General features: G+C 47.5%; 9 protein-coding genes across 12 annotated transcripts; 5 read left to right on the top strand and 4 right to left on the bottom strand.

Moving 5' to 3' along the window:
- Positions 1–204: 204 nt before the first annotated feature.
- BDBG_07914 (lipase/esterase) lies at positions 205–1,480 on the top strand (the record flags this gene model as incomplete). Its single annotated transcript, XM_031723311.1, has 4 exons — positions 205–429; positions 494–728; positions 860–1,225; positions 1,392–1,480. 4 exons carry the CDS (start codon positions 205–207, stop codon positions 1,478–1,480), a joined length of 915 nt encoding a protein of 304 aa, XP_031580454.1.
- Positions 1,481–2,091: 611 nt separating this feature from the next.
- On the top strand, positions 2,092–2,473 carry BDBG_17694 (uncharacterized protein; the record flags this gene model as incomplete). Its single annotated transcript, XM_031725352.1, has 1 exon — positions 2,092–2,473. The coding sequence occupies exon 1, from the start codon at positions 2,237–2,239 to the stop codon at positions 2,471–2,473; it is 237 nt and encodes a 78-aa protein (XP_031580455.1). The 5' UTR covers positions 2,092–2,236.
- Positions 2,474–2,611: 138 nt separating this feature from the next.
- BDBG_07915 (uncharacterized protein) lies at positions 2,612–3,427 on the top strand (the record flags this gene model as incomplete). Its single annotated transcript, XM_002621651.2, has 3 exons — positions 2,612–3,022; positions 3,185–3,341; positions 3,417–3,427. Exons 1-3 carry the CDS (start codon positions 2,747–2,749, stop codon positions 3,425–3,427), a joined length of 444 nt encoding a protein of 147 aa, XP_002621697.2. The 5' UTR covers positions 2,612–2,746.
- BDBG_07916 (HAD superfamily hydrolase) lies at positions 2,973–4,914 on the bottom strand. Its single transcript, XM_031723312.1, has 3 exons — positions 4,765–4,914; positions 4,539–4,698; positions 2,973–4,457 (listed from the first exon to the last, which is right to left on the bottom strand). Exons 1-3 carry the CDS (start codon positions 4,782–4,784, stop codon positions 3,732–3,734), a joined length of 906 nt encoding a protein of 301 aa, XP_031580456.1. The 5' UTR covers positions 4,785–4,914; the 3' UTR covers positions 2,973–3,731.
- Positions 4,915–4,931: 17 nt separating this feature from the next.
- On the top strand, positions 4,932–6,639 carry BDBG_07917 (tetratricopeptide repeat protein 1). The gene is made up of 3 exons (XM_002621653.2): positions 4,932–5,162; positions 5,270–5,923; positions 6,052–6,639. Exons 1-3 carry the CDS (start codon positions 5,085–5,087, stop codon positions 6,151–6,153), a joined length of 834 nt encoding a protein of 277 aa, XP_002621699.1. The 5' UTR covers positions 4,932–5,084; the 3' UTR covers positions 6,154–6,639.
- Positions 6,468–10,194, bottom strand: BDBG_07918 (uncharacterized protein). Its single transcript, XM_002621654.2, has 6 exons — positions 10,023–10,194; positions 9,838–9,965; positions 8,812–9,629; positions 8,633–8,755; positions 8,500–8,580; positions 6,468–8,442 (listed from the first exon to the last, which is right to left on the bottom strand). Exons 1-6 carry the CDS (start codon positions 10,133–10,135, stop codon positions 7,636–7,638), a joined length of 2,070 nt encoding a protein of 689 aa, XP_002621700.2. The 5' UTR covers positions 10,136–10,194; the 3' UTR covers positions 6,468–7,635.
- A 290-nt stretch (positions 10,195–10,484) lies between these two features.
- BDBG_07919 (transducin family protein/WD-40 repeat family protein) lies at positions 10,485–15,331 on the bottom strand. 4 transcript variants are annotated; one of them, XM_031723314.1, is made up of 6 exons: positions 14,823–15,331; positions 14,686–14,748; positions 13,753–14,624; positions 12,215–13,692; positions 12,020–12,136; positions 10,533–11,961 (listed from the first exon to the last, which is right to left on the bottom strand). In XM_031723314.1, the coding sequence occupies exons 1-4, from the start codon at positions 14,969–14,971 to the stop codon at positions 13,547–13,549; spliced, it is 1,230 nt and encodes a 409-aa protein (XP_031580459.1). In that variant the 5' UTR covers positions 14,972–15,331; the 3' UTR covers positions 10,533–11,961; positions 12,020–12,136; positions 12,215–13,546. The 4 variants fall into 4 exon arrangements, with proteins under 4 accessions (XP_031580458.1, XP_031580459.1, XP_002621701.1 ...); XM_031723313.1 differs by having other exon boundaries at positions 10,485–11,137; positions 11,208–13,692; XM_002621655.2 differs by lacking the exons at positions 10,533–11,961; positions 12,020–12,136 and having other exon boundaries at positions 12,516–13,692; positions 14,823–14,995; positions 15,070–15,331.
- Positions 15,332–15,387: 56 nt separating this feature from the next.
- On the top strand, positions 15,388–18,203 carry BDBG_07920 (nucleoporin NUP49/NSP49). The gene is made up of 4 exons (XM_002621656.2): positions 15,388–15,629; positions 15,868–16,308; positions 16,385–17,717; positions 17,791–18,203. The coding sequence occupies exons 1-3, from the start codon at positions 15,556–15,558 to the stop codon at positions 17,331–17,333; spliced, it is 1,464 nt and encodes a 487-aa protein (XP_002621702.1). The 5' UTR covers positions 15,388–15,555; the 3' UTR covers positions 17,334–17,717; positions 17,791–18,203.
- On the bottom strand, positions 17,817–19,209 carry BDBG_07921 (cyclin B1 interacting protein 1; the record flags this gene model as incomplete). The annotated part of the gene is made up of 5 exons (XM_031723316.1): positions 17,817–18,124; positions 18,181–18,582; positions 18,648–18,769; positions 18,822–19,058; positions 19,121–19,209. The coding sequence occupies 5 exons, from the start codon at positions 19,207–19,209 to the stop codon at positions 17,817–17,819; spliced, it is 1,158 nt and encodes a 385-aa protein (XP_031580460.1).
- Positions 19,210–19,219: the final 10 nt, after the last annotated feature.

A 19,219-nucleotide genomic window follows, 5' to 3' on the forward strand; every position in this document is an offset into this window, starting at 1 on the left:
TATTAGATAGTGTATGGATAATATAACATATGTCTCCGACACGTTGTCTATCTCCGAGTAACGCCGAACCACGGCGGCCCTTCGTCAGTGTATCCAGCCCATCCACGATACTCTATTTTGCCCATGTAGTTATCGCCTCCAAGTAAGTTATCGCTGGCGTCTGCTCACTCTTGCTCCCATAAACGCCCTCGCCTACTCCTTCAAATGGCTACCTTGGGGGTATTCTCGCGCTCCTATTCAGTAGTCAAGATACTTCTCTCACGAAGTCCAGGCTGTACCAGTCGTGCTCTAATTTTCGCACCCAAAGCTCCATCTCCATCCTTACGGCCCCTTCATATCCATGTTCATGGCGGTGGCTTTATAGGTGGCATCCCGGAACTGGACAATGCGTTTTGCAAGCGCATGGCCGATGAGACGGGCGCTGTTGTCGTGTCCATCTCTTACAGCCTAGCGCCCGCGATATCCGTTTCCAACAGCTCACCTGAATGTCCAGGACGCTGCAGCTTATATTGTCGCCAACGCTGAACGGCTTTGGGGAGCCAATCCGAAACTTTTGACGCTTAGCGGGTGCTCCGTGGGCTCTAACCTGGCTCTCGCCATCTCCCGGAGTCTTTCGGATACAGACACTCCTGCCCAAAGGCACACTAATGATCGACAACTCCTGTTCGTACTCAACCCTCCTCTCCCTCTCTTTTGTCTTCACCCAGACCCCACCAAAAGTCGAGTTTGTCAGAACTAGATCAGCCCATCTCTCCTCTCACCCTCCTTCGTTTTCAAGCGCTCGACGGCATTGGCGTTAGAAGATCTAACTTGTAAATAATTCTCCTCTGTTTTTTTTTTTATCTTTCCTTCACATTAGGTCGACCTCCGTATCCCTCCATCGGAAAAACCACGACCGCCCCGCCTTTCCAAACAAAGACAGACCCTCTGGTCTTCATAGCTCCTCTCTTCAATGCCTACGCCGAATCTGCACGGTCCCAAAGATCCGAAGACTCTCTCTTAAATCCCATTTTAGCTGACATCCGCACTCTTCCGCAGAAAATGCTGTTTATTATTGCCGGCGCGGATATTCTTCTGCATGAGGTGACGACCTTTGTAGACCGTCTGAAGAATGAAGTGGTGATGTTGAATTCCCAACGGGGTAATAATAGCGCAGATACCCCATCGGGCAATTATGAGGTTGAAGGCATAGTGTTTGATAAGATGCTTCATGGCTGGTTAGATTGTAAGTTTGCTTTGCCTGTCTCCTCGCCGTTCTCTCTTTTTCCCTTTTGCACAGCATGTATTTCTTGTTATATATCATTTAGTCTCTGGCGGACCATTTTACGGAGATGGCTACTCATTACTTTTATTTCATTTGCTGCTTTTTCTTTTTTTTTTTTTTTTTCAAGTTCCATCATTCGCAATTGACGAAAATCTGAGAACGCAAGCGCTGAATGCTTCGTACGATTTTATCCGACGTTATTCACACGGAAAATGACTGGCAGATTGATAAGACCAGTTAATTGAAAGTACTTCTACAACAGCACGTGCTCCATGCGAGTGGAGCTTATAGACATGTACATATGTTAACTACTAGATAAAAGACACTCTCCACTTGTTCATATTTGTCTTTTCGGAGAAGAAATGGGTGTGCGCATACTTTTTGCGAGTGTGCTTGATTGTAAAATTATACGTACGTTGCGAGGACTCCGTGTAATGCTCATGTGGTGAATTCAATTAATGGGATGTGGGTTGCCCTTGTAAGTTGGTGGAAGAGTCAAATTCGTTGATTGAAGTAAGGGGTGGGGTGGGGAAGCCGATCATCACCTCCTCGATTCTGCAAATTTGTCGAGCACAAGTGGACCCCATGTTGAAACATTGACGGCATTCAAAGGACCATGTCCCGTCCCTAGTGGTAGATGCTCCTGTTGCCTGTCAAAAAGATCTCATCATCGGCTCGGCTTCTTCGGGCCGACCCCCAAACAATGCCGAAAAGCTTATTTCTCCACATTCCACAGCCGCAAAACCCTAATTGCTGATTTCGCCGTTTGGCTTTGCTTTTGCTCTGGTCTGATTACTTTGCTTTTCAGAAAATAAAAAAAGAGAAGAAAAGAAACTAATTACTTTGACGTCCTTTGATTCGAATCTTTGGCGCTCTCGGGGAAATTTCTCTGGTGTCTAACAGGGAGCGGAGGAGTGGCAAATCGTGGAAGGCGTGGATTGAGTACGAAACCTCAAAGCATTTGCTATTTCCATGTTCATCATGAGCAGCCTCCTGACAACTATTTACGATATTGCGCCATGTATATCGACAGCACAGGTGCTTGGGCTCGAATTACCAAGTGCAGATGCGCTATGGGAAGCACCCGATGAGAGGCAATGGCTTGACCTGCAAAATTCAACGACTGCTCAACTCCCCCGCTTGGAGTTAAAAGATGTGATAACCCCCTTTGACTTCCGGCCAGGGGACTCAGAGGATGGAACGAACTGAACAGAAAGTTGAGCTTATCCAATTTTTACATCACCACTGCTACGCACGCAGTGAATATATATGTCTGGAATCTCAGACAGTGCATAATACCCTTCTCGCCGCAGGGTTTCTCGGGGAATATTAATAATATAATCGAAGGCGAACTGCACGCTATTTGCACCCAGCAAGCGGAGACGTCAATTGCCAGATGTTGCCAGCTCTTACCAAATAGGTTGCGTGAGATGATAGAGGGGGATCACAAACGTCACCCGCTCGCTAAATTGGTCGTGTTTAATGGTTATGCGCTGCTGCGGAGCACTTTTTCTTGGGACCTTCGCTACCGACAGTACTAGGCCCATACGTGTTGCGTTGCTGACTGCATGTAAAGAGTACCCAACGCGGCCCTGGCATCGCGATCAATTCATGGATAATGCTGCTATCAAACTGTTCACGGATATGCTGACTCCATTATATGTCTGGAAGGAGGAGGGGGGGGGGGGCGCGCCGTGGGGAACTCAAGCGCGGAATGGAGTGTCTCTAGTGGATGGAGAGGTTGAGCATTCTATCTCGGTATTTGATACAGGTAGCTATTATATTGACTAAACTGTCTCTACTACTTATGGGTGTGATTTTGCATATGTTCTCTAATAAATGGATGGGAACGTTGCTAGCTCAAGCGTGAAATTATCTTCTATGGTCCTTGTCTTCACGAAGTGGTTATCCAGTCTTTAGCTACGATACCAACGTCTACCTACTGGAAAGCTAGAACAGGAGATTATTGATGATGTGGGCGAGCTGATCGGGGAGAGGGTGGATGGCAGGACGGCACTCGCGGCCAGCTTGGCTGAGGCCTTTGCATCTTTGCTGGCTGATGATAGTAGTTCAGGAGGTACGAGGACACAATGTATGAGCTCTAAACTGTGAATCTTGTGTAATGATCTAACATATACTTGCACCCGTATAGTGGCGATTTGAATGAGATGGATTCTTCTTAACCTAGCAGATACTTATGAGGAGGACTTCCAAATTGAAAAGCAACTCGGCTCGCTGAAGATGCCGATGATATATCGATCATATCATGGATCGTACCTGGTTGAGAATGCTAAAAATGCTAAAAGTGGTTATATCCATAAAGAGGCGCCCTCTCTATGATTGCGGGTATCCGTTGTGTACTTTCATGTGGCAGGCTATCAGAAATCTCTGGTCTTGGGGCTCCAGTAACCCCTAACCACAGAAAGATAAAAATCTAGTTCACAGCCAACCGATCGGTAGTTAAGCGTTAGTTCGACAAGCTCTCGCGCTGGATCTTTATTCCAAACTTCTCATACGGGAAGTCCTCCAAGCTTGCCAGCAAATGGGCCCACCCATCACCAACCTCGCCGGTCTTCCCAGATCCACGGCCTCGCCATGTATCGAGTCCCTCAAGGTCTTCCGGTATTTCATGATCCACATCAACATCCTTATGCTCTCCTGTCAAACCAGCTAAGACCAGGTCTTCCTTCCCGCGATATTCCTCAAGCAGTCCCGCATGGGGAACCCAGACTACCTGCATCCCCGCCCTCCGCCCAGCCTCGACGCCCGGAACAGAATCTTCAAACACGAGACATTCTTCTGGTTTAATTTCGGGTTCTCCGTTATTTGCCGCTCGAATTTCGGCATTGATGGTTTCGAGTGCCAGCAGGTAGATGTCCGGTAACGGCTTCCCTCTCCCCGCGCCGATACGGGGATTGTCACCTCGGATCAGTCTTGATTCCGGGAATACAGAGAAGAGACCTGCCAAATGAGCGGTTTTCAGGGCATAGTTCTTGGACGTCGATGACGTGGCCAGGGCGATATGGACTGGGGAGGAGGTCTTCGCTGTCCCAGCAAGATCCGAGAGCAGAGTAACTACGCCTGGTAATGGCTTTGTGGTCGGGAAATGGATTTTCTGGAGTGCGGCTTGTTTTTCATGGAATTGGTCCTTGGGGATGGGCAATTGGGCCCAGTCATGGAATATCTTTCCGGCCTGGATTTGGGAGGAAGATTTTGAATTAGTTTATATGCTATATAATCAGCATGGATGAAGCTATAGATAGATTATTTATACCTGTGGAGCTGGACGGCCTTGTAACTGCGCCTTAATAGACCACGGCATCGTCGGCCTGCCATACTCAGACAGAATCTTATTTATCACGAGCGAATAAATGTCCTCTGAATCGATAAGAAGGCCATCCATGTCGAATAGACAGGCCCGAATGGGAGGTGGTCTTTTGAGAAATGGGTCAGCCCAGTTGCTGCTCTACATAGTTATAAATTGAAGAACACACACATACTGTTTATGCGCAGAGGCCATGGCTGTGTCTAAATACAGGCAGTTCTTCTCTTGACAGAGTAATAGGTGGATTCAATGGCGAGATGTTGATATGTTCTGAAGTGAATCCTTGATAGATAAAGGCGGGGGACGACTTTAAAGTTAGTTAAATATTATAAATATTTAAATATTTAACTAACGACAGGGCTCGAGTTAGTAACTTAGTAACTATGGAAAAGGAAAGTTTTGCCAACAAAGAGCTTTCACCATCCTTAGCTACCGTATCTCTTTTTCAACATCTATAAACAAGGGGAAAAAACACTCTTGAATCCGCTCGAAAGAATGACTGGTTCATCTTTATCCGACAGCGACAAGGAAGAAGTATTCCACGACGCCCGCTACCCCGCTGAAGAAGAAGCAGTCTGTACCCTCCCTCACTGCAAAGGCCAAACACTGTCTTTATGAAACCTCCCAACGGGGGCTCATAGCTGTCCTAGATAAATAAGCTAATTCAGTATATGATATAGGACCTCCTAAGCCAATCCAACACCCATAAGTCCGAGGCGAACAAGCTATTCTCCTCCGCCCGCTACTCAGAAGCCATCACAACCTACGACCGCGCCCTCTCCTTTTGCCCAAACTATCTAGACTACGAAATCGCCGTCCTCCGTAGCAATATTTCCGCATGCCACTTGAAGCTGGAGGACTGGAAAGCTGCCGTCGAGGCAGCCACGGCTAGTATTGACCGCCTAGATAGAGCGTTGCCACCCCAACCACGAAAGGGAAAGGAGTCGGCGTCTGGGGAGGGCGTGGGTGATGGAGCCAGTACCAATGCTAGTGCCAGTGCGGATAGTAATGACGTGGTAGAGCTACTAGATGGTGACGGGGACGAAGAGTCGGAAGAGGCACAGTTGAAGAAACTCCAGGAGGAGGACAAAAGGAAAGAGGATATCCAGCGTATACGCGCCAAGGCACTCATGAGGCGGGCCAGGGCTAGGATGGAGTTGGGTGGGTGGGCGAATCTACAGGGTGCGGAGGAGGATTATAAGGAGCTGCTTGCAATGGGGAATTTGCCGGTGCAGGATGACCGGGTTGTGCGAAAGGCGCTGAGGGAGTTGCCTGGTTTGGTGAATGCGGCGAGAGAGAAGGAGGTTGCGGATATGATGGGGAAGCTTAAGGATGTGAGTTGTGCAACCGTTCCTTTTTATCCTTCCTGCCTTCTTCTTCTTCTTCTTCTTCTTCTTCTTCTTCTTCTTCTTGTTGTTGTTATTCCTATAGTTACCCATTACTTACGAATGTCGTACCTTAGCTCGGGAACGGGATCTTGAAGCCTTTTGGACTATCGACGGATAATTTCAAGTTCGTGAAGGACGAGAAGTCGGGCGGTTATAACATGTCATTTGAAAAATAAAGGTACGCGTGGTGTTTGTAAATGGGCGTTTGTAAATGGGGCGTTAAAGAGGAGGAGTTTTAAAATAGAAGGATTCATTTTGTCGAACATTATATATAGTCATTGAGTTCTCTGAGAATATCTACTTGCTCAAGCCATGATATTTATAGGAAAAAATCCGGGCTTGCTGCACCAACGCAGGTTTTTATCACGCAGAGCCACTTCTCATGCTTGCTGTCCTTTTGCGAAATACATCGTTGGGAAATGGAGCCTTTCGTTGATAGAATAAGATCTTCAGTTTATTTCAGAGGCGCGAGAGCTGCATTGTTTACAAGGCGAATTCCCATGACAGCTGTAGTAATATCGTACGTAGGTCCTTCTCTACATAGAAGAGCGTTACCTATCGTCCTCCGGGAGGACATGCTGGTACACACCACCGCGCTTTATCCAGGATCAACTAAATCTTCTGCTGAGGTACTATATACTCAAAGGCTAGCAAAACCAGAGAAGTTTTCTTTTTCTTTTTCTTTTTTTGACTGTATATTTCTTTCCCGCACTTCATAATTACAATCTGCCATTACAAGTGTGGATAGAATGTAACAATTTAGCCATCCTCACCATAGCATATAACTATCCCCTCGAAATGGAACAAAAAACTAAAATTAAAAGCCCAAATTCTTAACAAACGACAACGTTGCCGAGAGCGGAAGGTAAATACTAGTTTAAACCCGTAAGGAGAACTATCGTTGAGAACATGCCCAAAGAGCACGCCCAAGAACTGTAAACTAGGCGCGAAGGGAAGTTGGGAGAGAAAACAATTAGGGTGGTGACGGTTTGCAGGAGTTAACAACAACGCTAGTTAGTCAAAACACGGTGGCACGCGTTTCAGGAGCATGGCAAAGCACATAAATCTGGGTCAGTTTCTAGAAGCAAGGCCTGGCTATTAAGGGGGCATTATTCTCAAATCCAGTATTATGCCCGATGACGTCCAAGGCGATGGATGATATTGAATCCTTCCCAATAGTGGTAAAGTGACCATGGCAGAGAACAAAAAGAGAAGGACGGAAACGAGGAAGAAGTCAGTTGAGCGAAAAAAAAAACGAAAAGAAGTTGTCATGTCCCGTAGTTAGCTTCCTGAAACTGAGGTTCAGAAATACACGATGTTGGATTGGGTGTGTGAAAATTCCAACATGAGGTGAGGTGGGCTCTATACTAAATAGAATCTATGACAGAACTCTTATGAAAAGAGCGGCAGAAAGAGAAAACTGGAAAACCACTGGCATAAAATAAAACATATGCGAGTTCCGATCAATTTGGCCGCAGGGGGTATGGTTTTGAAAAAGAGCGCTGTTGGGCATGTTTGTTGCATCAACAAACAACAACACAGCTTTATCCTGGGATATCATGGGCCATTGGCTTGGGGGCTTTTAAAAAGAAGAAAGAAACCTAAAGAAATTCCATGGCACGCAGTCGCATCTTTTGCGTGGGTTTCAAGGTTCGCAATCACCGAGCCTTCTTTTGAGGAGAAAGGGCATAAGCCGTAGCATCACTTTCATCCTGGGAGCGCTTGCGACTATGTCCATAGGATGCTTCAGCAGATGGGGCATTGCGTGACTGTTGACGGGCAGGCGAGGAGGGTGTGGGACGTTGGTAGTTTGCGCAAGCATGTGGAGCAGGTCCCATCGCCCGATAGTTGGGGTTTAGAGCTGCAGGAGAACGGTACATGGCAGGGTGGAATTGAGCTGGGACGCACTGCCTGAACTGCTCTGTCATCTCTTCGCGGTTATAAGGGCCCCTGTTGTACATAGACAGGTTCTGCCCAAGGCCGTGGATGGCATTGGGCGATTGGTTGCGCCCGAAGCCAAAGACTGGTTGACAGTGTCCTGCGAATCCACTGGCAGCCATAGAGTTGGGCCCGAAAGCTCGGCCAGTAGCCGGGGTATTTATCAATTGAGGATGCGTAGCCATTGGAAACATACCATGGTGCATGGGGTGCGCCATATTCTCCTGAGTGGAATGCTCCGCAGGGCTAGAAAATCGCATTTGCTGTGTCCCATGTGAGTGAACAGGAGGGCTACTGTCCAGGGTCATGTTTCGCACAGTGTTATTGATGGTGGTAGGGGTGCTATTATCCATAGCTAGGGTCTCCTTACGCGGAGTACTGAAGGGAGTACAAAGGCCTTCACGGGCCTCAGATGTGCGCTTGGCAGGGGTTGATTTGGAGTTAGATCTGGAGTGGCCCAGGGCCTTCTTTCCAGCGTTCATAACCTCTCCTTTGCGCTTGTTGAGATTTTTATTCGCCACGACACGCTAATTTACCGTCAGTGTGGCCTTTATTGAGACAAAAAAAAAAGGCTTGATACTTACATTTCTGGCGCAGACAGGGTCGTCAACGAAAGTAAATAAGTAATACGCGTCTAATAAATGCTTGCAAATGGTTTTCTGGGTCTGTAGAAATAGTTAGTAGGAAACATATCATCGTGACTAGATGAAGTTATACCCAAAGACACTCAATGATCTTCTCCATTCGCTCTCCGAAGGTCGGGATTTGGCCGGTAGTCTTTGCCTTTCCGTCATAAATGGCAAGCAGTGGCCCATGCTCATGGCGACTAATGCAGGAATCCTGTAAAATACACGTATCAGCATCATTTGCTCAAATAATAGATGTTATTCACAAACCAGGATATTCCAGCAGACAATCTCCATCCTGATCGGGCTTTGCTTCTGTTCGCGAAATGGACGGATCATGCCCTCATTGTCTTGCGCATACTCAACACTCTTCATCGCTTTGAGCATCTCGGTGACAATCTTACGTTTCGCCTCCGGGGTTCTTGGAATCGTAGGGTCGTAGTCCACTTGCACTTCAAAGGCGCGCCACGCGTTCGCCTCTTCGGCACACGAGAATTGGAGCTCAGGATCTGGTCCGCCCTGGCTGACGGGGGATGTTGGGGATGTGGGGACAAGAGGAGCTTCACGCTTCATCGTTTCTGGTTGGTGATCAGCAGCAGGAACAGCACCCTCACTGCCAGCTGTGTTAGTCGAGAAGGGAGTGCTCCGAACTGGAGAGGGATAAGAAGGCAGATGATGGGAATAATCCCCCTTTGTTCCAAAATCAGAAAACCCCCCAGTATTGATGGGGCAAGAGCGGAAATCAGGTTCCTGGCATGTCTCGCGCTCACAAGTCTCAGCGGGAGCTTTCGGTTGAAAGAAGTCCAGATTCACAGAATCAGTTGGATCATATTGGCTTTTCTCTAGGTCGCGCGCGGTACCATTCGTGTTATTGGATGGCGCGATAGCTGCGCTTTCGCTAACGGAGAGGGGGGCGTCTGGCGACGCGGGCTGATGGTTCTCAGCAGCCTGTTTGGGTGTAGAGTTGGGCTCGTCACAATCAGCTGGCGCCATTCCTGTAGCACTATGCTGCAAGCTGGAGGTATTTGATGAGGAAGCAACGGATAGACTTTCTGTTACGGGAGGATAAGGGGCCAAGTCTGGGATACCTATTCGATTAGAGTAGAACCGTTAGAAGCTTCGTTTTCGAATGGGTAGAAAATGCATAATAGTAGAGGGATTATATTATGAGGTCCTGCATTGTTTTGTTTATATAACTGGGCAAATGGATGGTAGAAAATTGGGTGGTTGGTCAGGAAACGAAAGGGGGTAGATTATGGCTGGGGCGGGGGGGAAACGGGGTTAAGGATAGCTTACCGTCTCTTCGCAACGCATCACCTAGCTTGGGGGCCAGATTGTCAGGAAAACCCGGGTCAACAGTTTCAAGGTCACCGTTCACCAATCCAGAGCACGAGTAGTCCTCACGAAAATTGTCCATGTGGTATCTATGCATATCGTTAGTATCACAGGAACCCAAAACCAACATGAGCAACGAGTCTCACGTAGCCTCATCTACAAAGGAGAATTGCTGCGCCATGATATTGTTGAAGAAACCTTCCATCGGTACCGGCTCCACCAGTGGTTGATAATAACCGGAAGAGTCAGTTGAATCCATCCTTCGATCTCCAACAAGACTGCTTGGTCTCGGAAACTGGAAATGGTGTGGACTTTTTCGCAATGTAGCGCTAAATCCCTGATTTGCAGACACACGACCAGAAAATGCTGGAGGCGTTAGATGAGTGCTAGGTCAGGCGTCAGTCATATTCTGCCACCTGACCACAGAGAGGAAAATACACTAATCAAGAAAGGAAACAGACTATAGGGGTGCGACACATACTTGTCGAAAGGGGCCAAGTGCTGAAGGTATGAGCAGTCGGTACCGATACTCACTATTGCTCCTCTGACCTGGACGACAGTTAAACGGTCCCCAGAAACAGGTTCAGGGTGTCACGAAGACAATGAAGGTCAAGCAGCTCTCAGCAAGGGGCTCGATGGGAGCTGGGAGTAGAAACCTTTTGGGAAGAGTTGGGCTCAGCGGCAGAGAATAGGAATATATTCTGAAGCCTGTATCGCCCTTATGGGGTTCGAATATCAGATGTCCAGACGACGAGGAACTCTCATAGACTATCCGAGTGATGTAAGGTCAAGTAGATGTAAAGAGCAGGGAAGCAAAAGGTTGTGAAGATTGGTAAATTCGAAGCTATCGAGAAGATGTAAAAAGAAAGAAACGAAGAGCATGGAGGGGGCGTTGAGAAGATACGAAATAGGGAGGCTGGCATCTTATATTCACATAGATTCGACCTCGTTGGGTGTGAAATTCACTGCAGGAGTAGTGCCAGCCACCGCATCGTTGGAAATAGGAGGCTGCCAGGTTATATGGTAGCGTAGGTAGGAAACCGTACAAAAAACGGATTTCTTTTTGATATCGAACCCCTTAGCGCCTTTCGAGTCCTATTGAACGAAGCGCCATATGACAGCCTGCGGGGTAGAAGTCCATTGTGGGGGACAGCTTGAACCGAAGATGAATAGCAGGCTACCCCTTTTGAAAGTCAATTAATCGCGAAATGTTATCATTATCAATCGAGGTAAAGAACAAAAGGTGTAGAAATCTCTCGATCTGCCGGTAAATACTAGTCGTCAGAAGTATTCCATTGAGTTATTGCTGTAAAAGAGGAGGCTATACATACTGGAAGCCATCAAATCTTCCACGCTAAGCCCAAGCTTCGCCGCAGAATCGCAAGAAACACCATGTATGCCAACTAAAGACATTACACACCCAAATCCCGGGAAAACCCACTGGGCAAGTTTGTTGCGCTTACAATCGATCAAACGCATCAGGAACTTTTTCTCTCTTTCCTTTTTCCCCCTCAGGCTGGGATAGTGACAAAAACAATAAATAGTTCCTTGCATCCGCAAATCCTTCGCTAGAAACCCTGTTGTCAACGGAAAATCCGCGTATAGATGAGTATCTGGTGCTTCTGGTAAGATCCTAGGGGATTGTACTGGTAATTCTCCACGTCCTCTGTTATATTGCTTTTATATTACATGACTGCTGCTTAAGCTGACGGGCTGGGTTTGTAGAACACCGGGCAATCTGCGAATTCTCTTCGAGATGGCGTATCATGGTGGAGAGTCGCTATCACCTCTGCACTAGGGTAAAAGGGAAATATAAGTAGAGGAAAGAGAACTAGACGTAAAACTGGATTCAGCAATGTCGACAGCAAGCGCCCGTCCAGGCAGTGGTGATGAGGCATGTTGTTGAAACACACAAGAGAGGAAGTCTGTAGTAGAAAATGATGGAGAAGAGAAAAGAAACGAAAGCTGAGATCAAGGCTACAAGCCAGTCATAACTAGATAAATTGCACCCTCATGCGATCCTAAAGAAGAGCTGGGCGCATGGCTAATTGCGAAGATGTAACGTATAACGTACATCTATTTGGCCTAGCCATAGTAAGCGTGGAGGAAACGAGATGTTTGCTTCTGGGCATGTTCTTGCTACCTTAACCACGTAGAAGCACAAAGATGTCCATGGAACATGGGTATATTAATCAGGAATTCACAATTGGGAGTTCCAGGATAGATGGAGGCAGAGGTGAGTGATCTAATCGAAGATTAACTACTTGAAGATGGCATTGAGCGGGCGTCCAAGTTAGCCACGGTGCTGCGATAGAGCACTTGCAAGCAAAGTCGCTACCTCAGCTTCATGGGGGAAATCTTCATACAGCACAATATGAAGCAATTGAGAGGGACTCTAGAAGGAAATCAAAATTGAACAGGTTGTTACTGGATAGCTTACATCCATCCATTGAAGCTGACTTGGGACAGAGGGTCTTCCTTTGGCTGAGGCTGAGGATGGTCAAATTAAGCTCACCCTGCCAAGCATCACCCGCATTTGCAGCCGTAACTAGTTAACCACTCATTTTTGTTTGTCGAAACGCGACAATGAACAACAAATGATCTTCAAGAAAAAACGACCAGGAAGAATAAAGCGGTTTCACGAGAATGGGCCATTGTCATTTGTTACTTTTACTTTTATATGTTGCGCTATTGTATTTCCATAAAACATGGTTGTCAAAATTCTTCCAATCGCAAAAAACTACCTTAACACGCCTAAGTTATAAAGACTTGACATGCCGTCGGTGTTCACATTATGTTTTGCTTTTATGGGGGAATGTGACAGGCTATTAATAACATGGCTGCGGTTTGTGCCAGGCTATCTACTGCATGGTTAGGAGAAAGTCAGATATTTCCTTGTCGGTCAACCACGCGGTCCCCACGGCAGAAGAAAATAATCTTCGGGGGAAAAAATACTCGCAGATGTCGCGTCAGGTTACCCAGGGAAGACAAACGGTAATTATCAACTTTGGACTTGGTGAATTGTCCTCGAATAATATTATTTTCCATGATTCTTATGCCTCCTATCAAAGCTGACTTCTTGAGTTTTGAAGCAAGTAGCCAGGGTGTAAATATTCACACAAATGTCTAGCAGCTTATGTACTTAGAGATCTGATCTGCTGTACCAAGGTGGTCACGGCTTTTCGCAACATTGACGATTTTCTTCAGCTTGCTCATCCCTCTTCACTTCAATAGCGTGTTAGGGTTATTTCCTAAAATCCATTCATAGAGTTCGCTTTCGCCCACGAAGCCTGAATCATCGGCGATATATATTCGAGCGCCTGAAGTTCTGGCCATTTGGCCGGACGCAGCACGAATCATCGCTTCCCATAATGGGTCGCCAGGGGAGATAATGAAACGGGGTAGAGTAAGACGATCCTATAGATCATCACAAGTGCTAAGCTGCATGCCCGCGTGCCAACGAATTTAGCTCGTTGGAGCCTGGAGGAAGTTGATGTGCGATTGATATGGCACCTCTAATGGGGTGCGGTCTTCAGCCAACGGTTGAACTTGAAAAAAAAGACTACTTCCCATAGTTTATAGGCTGTGATGACACAGTGCCAGTTGGGGGTTTATATATATATAAAAGCGTCCATGCCCAAAAGATGAGCCTGCTGAACTTTCAAAGTGCTTAAAGTGCCCATATTTTTAGGCGATTGTCGCTGCTGGCGTTGATATCCATAGTTTCGTCGTCGTTGAACGATGGATACTTTTTTTGACCAGAGCAGGTGGCTAGAACACCACCCGTATGGTGGAAAACGGCACTGGTCACAGGGTCTATTGTATGCTGTCAGTCCATCGAGCTCGTTCGACTTAGTGTGAGGATGCGCCACTTACCATCATGGACTTGCTTCTCCCATTCCGGCTCTCTCCCTTCCCCAGTAACACTTGCGGGATCCAACCACATTCTTAGTGCTCCATCAGTCCCACCAGCCCAAATTTCCGTAGCGTTACGTTCCCCTCCAGGAACAATATCCGCTTTGAGTTTTTGGTTTGTCATTCCTCCCCTCCCCTCCAACCAACCCACTAATTGGCCAGTGACTCGAATATCGTACACGAGAATCCCACTACTTTTACGCTCGATGACGAATAAATATCGGCCACATGGGCTCCAGAGCACCTGCGTAATGCCCTTACCTCCAACACGTGAATCTGCTGCCGTACCTTCGACACTGAATGTGGCAATAGTATCACCGCATCCATTGGACGCGTAAAGGCCTATGTATCTCGTGAAAGTACCCGCTGCTAAAATCCCATCCCCTGATGGGTTGATTGCCATGGTGGAAACGATACCCTTCATCCCGACACCACCACCAACGATCTTCTTCCGTTTGCTTGGAATGGTCTGGAGTCTGGACACGGGTCCGTCCGTTCCAGGACGAGACACGTCGAATAGGCATATCAAACTGTCCGAACCTGTCAGAAACTGAGTCCCGCTAAGGATAGGAGGATAGAGGATGCAATGGGGCGTAATGAAGGCCTCTGTTGTGGGTGATATAAGACTATACGATGCTGAGAATCCCGGATATAAAGCTGAAGTCAATCGAATAGGGTGGTCTCTGACAGAAGAGAGCAGCAGCGTCGAAGATGCATCCTGTAGTCCGTAGAACGGGTAAATAGCCATTGCATATATTGGTTCTGCCGATGGAATTGTATGATACGGTTCCAGTTCAAGGGGTTCCTTTCTCTCTTCGATCAAATCGGCAGGTCTATACATTTGGGATCGGTTAGATGAGATCCGCATAGCGTCAAGCGGGGGAAACCACATACAGCACAAATGTTCTGATAGTGTTATCAGCAGAATTCGTAATTATACTGGTCCCATCTGGTGTCCTATCGAGAAAATATTTAGCTTCAGTCTGGCCAAGTCTTCAGGGCTAGAAAGGATTTAAAAAGTCCCCTCGTACCAGGAAGCTTCTTTGAAGTAGTTGGATATCGCCCTGTTTTCTCCCGCAACGGCATTTTTCTTGCCTAATGACTTTTCAGGCGTCGAAAAGGCATAATTCCGAGTTGAAGCTGCGCATGTTAAGGTGAACGGGGGATTAGTTTGCTTCATGGTGGCCAGAATTGCTTGCAAACGCTGGATGTTCCAGAGGAGATCAGATCCTTTCCTTGACGGGCACAGAATAGGGAATAGGGGATGGATATTCCCACTCAATCACGGATTACAGTCAGTATACTAGGGCAACAATCCTGTATAGAGACAGCATTGGGCCAGACACTGATAGGATAGGATAGTGTAGATGAAATGCAGGCCAACTCCAGGCCAAATGCAATCCCAACAGAAAATGTATCTAAACATCCCAAATACAACTTTGATTTTGTCGATCCCTGTCCGTCCCGCCATGAATTAAACAGACCTTCACCTATTTATATACGGACCTCGCATATTGTTAAGGTTGGTTGGTGCGCTTGGATCCTTGGCCCAAGCGCGCGCCTCGGGAAAACTTTCCACCTCCCGCGCCTGGGACAGCTTTTTGGCGAACACAAACAGCTTGCATCACTCGCTGTTTATGGATGCAGCAACTCTTCGGTCCTCTGCTTTGCCCTTATCACATCGCTCTTTAAGAGGGACCAGCCTCATTCCTTTTCTTCCTTTCTAGTGAGCTATTCTCCGTTTGATTTACCAGTTGGTCGGTCATGTTCTCGGCGCGAACTTCTGCACCCTCCTTGGGAGGGTTGACCGTCAATACATCTTCTGCCAACTCTTTGTTGTAAGTAAGACTTATACTATTTTTCTCCCCTTCTGTTCCTACGGATACTCTTGTTACCTATCCATACCCGTTTGTGGTGGTTAGAACTATCGCCTTAGGTGTGTTCGTGGACGAAGGTTTCTGTCCATGTCGCAGATGGTGGATCGCACCACCCAATTGGAACGAGAGGAGGCAGAAGGGGGGACAGAACTTGGTGAATTGAGAATGCTTGCAACTTACTTTCAAATTCTTTCAATAGCGGAGCAAATACGACATCGACCGCACCCGCAGCCACCACCGGCGGTAGTTTATTTGGCGCTGCTGCCACCACCACGCAACAACCACAGTCGGGAGGACTTTTTTCAGGTCTAGGCGCACAGAACCAACAGCAACAGAAACCAGCTGGAGGAAGCATATTTGGAGGAACTTCTCAGCAAACACAGCCAGCTTCTGGGAACCTCTTCGGAAGTACACAACTACAAAGTGGAGGATCGCTTTTTGGGGCTGGCACCCAGCAGCAGCAGCAACAACAACAAACTCAACAATCAGGAGGGTTGTTTGGTGCTACACAGCAAAAGCCCACAGGGGGTTCTCTCTTTGGTGCAGCTACGTCTACTTCTCAACCGCAATCCGGCGGATCGCTTTTTGGCGGACTTGGGCAAGCCACAGCCACCACCTCGACGTCTGCTGGAGGTTTATTGTGAGTAGTTTTAGCCCTTCACTCGTGCTCCTGTGTGTTTTGTATATTTACTAAAGCCTGTATATTTTTTCATAAGTGGTGCTAGTCAGCCCCAACAGCAACAGCAGCCACAACCACAGCAAGGACCATCGCTCTCGTTATTCGGAAACCGAAATACGACAACACAAGTAGAACAGAGGCCAGGAGGCTCAACAGTGCAAGGCGTCAAAATTGACGTCTCAAACCTCGTCCCTACAACCAAATTCGAAAGCTGTACAGATGAATTAAAAAAGGAAATCGAAACCATTGACACCTTCATCCTCAACCAAATCCGCATGTGCAACGAAGTTTCCGACATCCTCCCCACTATCTCTTCACAAGGCGCCCTAGTGCCTAACGATGTGGAGTTCGTCCAGGGAAAACTGGACACCCTCCAAGAAGCCCTAGAAACCGACGCCAGGGGCATTGAAAATGCCCGCAACCTCGTAACACGGGATGCCGGGGAGGCTAAGCTTGCCTTCCGCGCCCTTGACAATCTCCTCCTGCCCCTCCAATACCAACCCACAGCCGCAGACAGATGGCTAGCACCAAGCCAACAATCCCAGTCTCTACCAGGCCGCTCTATACGCTCCGGGCTCAGCGCGCGCCACATGCTCGCCCTCCCTGAGGATGCGGAAGCGGACTCCAGCCTAGGCGCCACAGGCGGCCCGACTAATCTGGTCGATTACTTCTCCCAGCGCGCCGATGACATGGATGTTGTCGTTCAAAAATACAGGAAGAGTCTGAAAGAGATCGAAGAGTACCTTCGCGGCGTCGAGGCGTCACTTGCGCAGCAGATTAATGACTTATCTTCTCGGAGCAGGGATGGTGGAGCCCCATCCCATGCGTCCGCGACCAGAGCGAGTGAGCTTGCCGCAACACTCGGGGATGTGGAGACGGCCATCCTTGGTGTTGCGGGCAGGGTGGGTGGTGTTCGAGAAGAGGTCCAGGAACTTGTTTTGGGGCCCTTGGGTATAGGTGGTCACGGGATAACGAATGGATGGTGAATAACAATAAATAATTAAATAATTATATATTTTAATGAAGTGGACCAAGATTTGCCTTTTTGAGCGCAGTATGCTTGCTATGTGGGTAATTTTCTTCCTTGCAAGCCCCATTTTGTATATTTTAGTTGTTTATGATAGGGGGATCCCCAACCTACGTTGGCAGTTCGGAAATGGCGCGATTGCGATCACTGCCTCCAAATGCTAGTGTTAAGGGGCGTTTGTTAGGCATAGAGGTTTGGAAGGTCGATTGGGAAAGCAGCTCAAATGGATATAATGAAGTATTTCCCATAAATGTTATGAAATTATCATATCTCTAGCCTCCTAGAACCATATTTTTTATGCTTCCCTTGAAACGTTAACTGCACAAAAAAAAAAGGGTGGGTGGTGAGTTCTTCCTCCTCCGATAAAGCTATGTATGCATCATACTATCAATCAAACGTACTGATGTAAGGAGAAGGTATTCATGTTTATATATTAGTTTTATCATCGGGGGTTACCATTTCCCATATGGCTTCCCACCCCAAAAAGGTTGGATGGCGGATTAGAACTAGAGGCAGCGTGATCAGATGGACGGCCAATTTTTATCCCTGCGCTTAGGCCATAGTTACTAGAGCTACTATGAGAAAATCTACTATCAACTCCTTCGGGCGCGAAACGCTGCGGGACTGGAAAAATCTGATTGTGAGTTGTATAGCCGTTCTGTTGACGCTCCGGGAATTCAGACCTCTGGGTCGAAGGTAGAGGCCCAGGGAGCCTGGTTCGATGTTGTGGTGTAACTGGTGGCAATGTGGCTAGAAGATATTAGCACAAGCTACGCCATATAAGTGGACAAAACATCTACACCTACCAGTTCGAAAAGACGGCGGTAGGCCACTAGGAGGAGGCATCGCAGAATCTACGCGATTTTTTGAACCACTTCCACTCCCACTTCTTTGATGACGGTGCAGCTGTTCGATTCCTATGTTTGTTGCTGGATATCTCACAGGACTACGTCGAGGAGATGGCGCCAGGGAGGTTACGGGGCGGAACAAGTCCTCCGTGCTCGAGTGGGATTTGGGAGCGCCACCTAAGGACTCAAGCACCTGGGTCACGGAATCTGACGCTGCTGTTTGGATCTGGGACCTCATTGCCCGGCTTTTAAGAAGGTTGTAGAGGTTCGATATTTGAGCATGCTTCTTGCATTTTTCTCGATATATCTCCACTAACTCGTGGTTCTTCTTCTGGAGCTGCTCCTGGTTCATTTGCATCTCTACATAGATCGTAGTATACATTAGCGGTTGTTCAAGAAAGACTTGGTTAAAGAGGGGGAAATACCTGATATGCGGTTTTGGAGATTTGATATTTCTGAATTCGCGTCATGAATAACCTTGTCCATCTGTTGGTTTAGTGCACCATATTTCTCGGTCAAACTTTTGCCGAGATATTCCTGATAAAAGCTGTTTTACGTCAGATCCCGCCTGCTATCAACATACAATGTGTCAGGCATACATTTCTTGGGCAGACTGATATGTCCAGAACGCCAAAGCACGCCCAGCGCACTCCATAATGGTATGGGGATCAAGTCCACTCAGCACGCTGGTTTTGTAATCTTCGCTAGGGGTGAGAACAGTGGAGACTACATCGTCAGGGTTGGCAAGACTGGCATTGCAGGCAGGGCATTGCCGCTCGGATGTTGTTGGTCGTGAGAGCCCAAGGTGGTCGGCACACTGCAGACAGAAAATATGTCTAACCAGATAAACGGTTAATTGCATACCCTTTAAATCTTATCCAAGGAAGAGGGTACGAACGAGCACGTAGTGACCACTGCCCTTTCACTTAGGGTTACTCTGCACTTTAGAGAGTTGCATCGGAGACAAAAGTCCAATGCTTGAGCCATGACAGAAACC

Source organism: Blastomyces gilchristii, assembly GCF_000003855.2.
Source record: "Blastomyces gilchristii SLH14081 genomic scaffold supercont1.21, whole genome shotgun sequence".
In the NCBI taxonomy this organism is placed as follows: Eukaryota; Fungi; Ascomycota; class Eurotiomycetes; order Onygenales; family Ajellomycetaceae; genus Blastomyces; species Blastomyces gilchristii.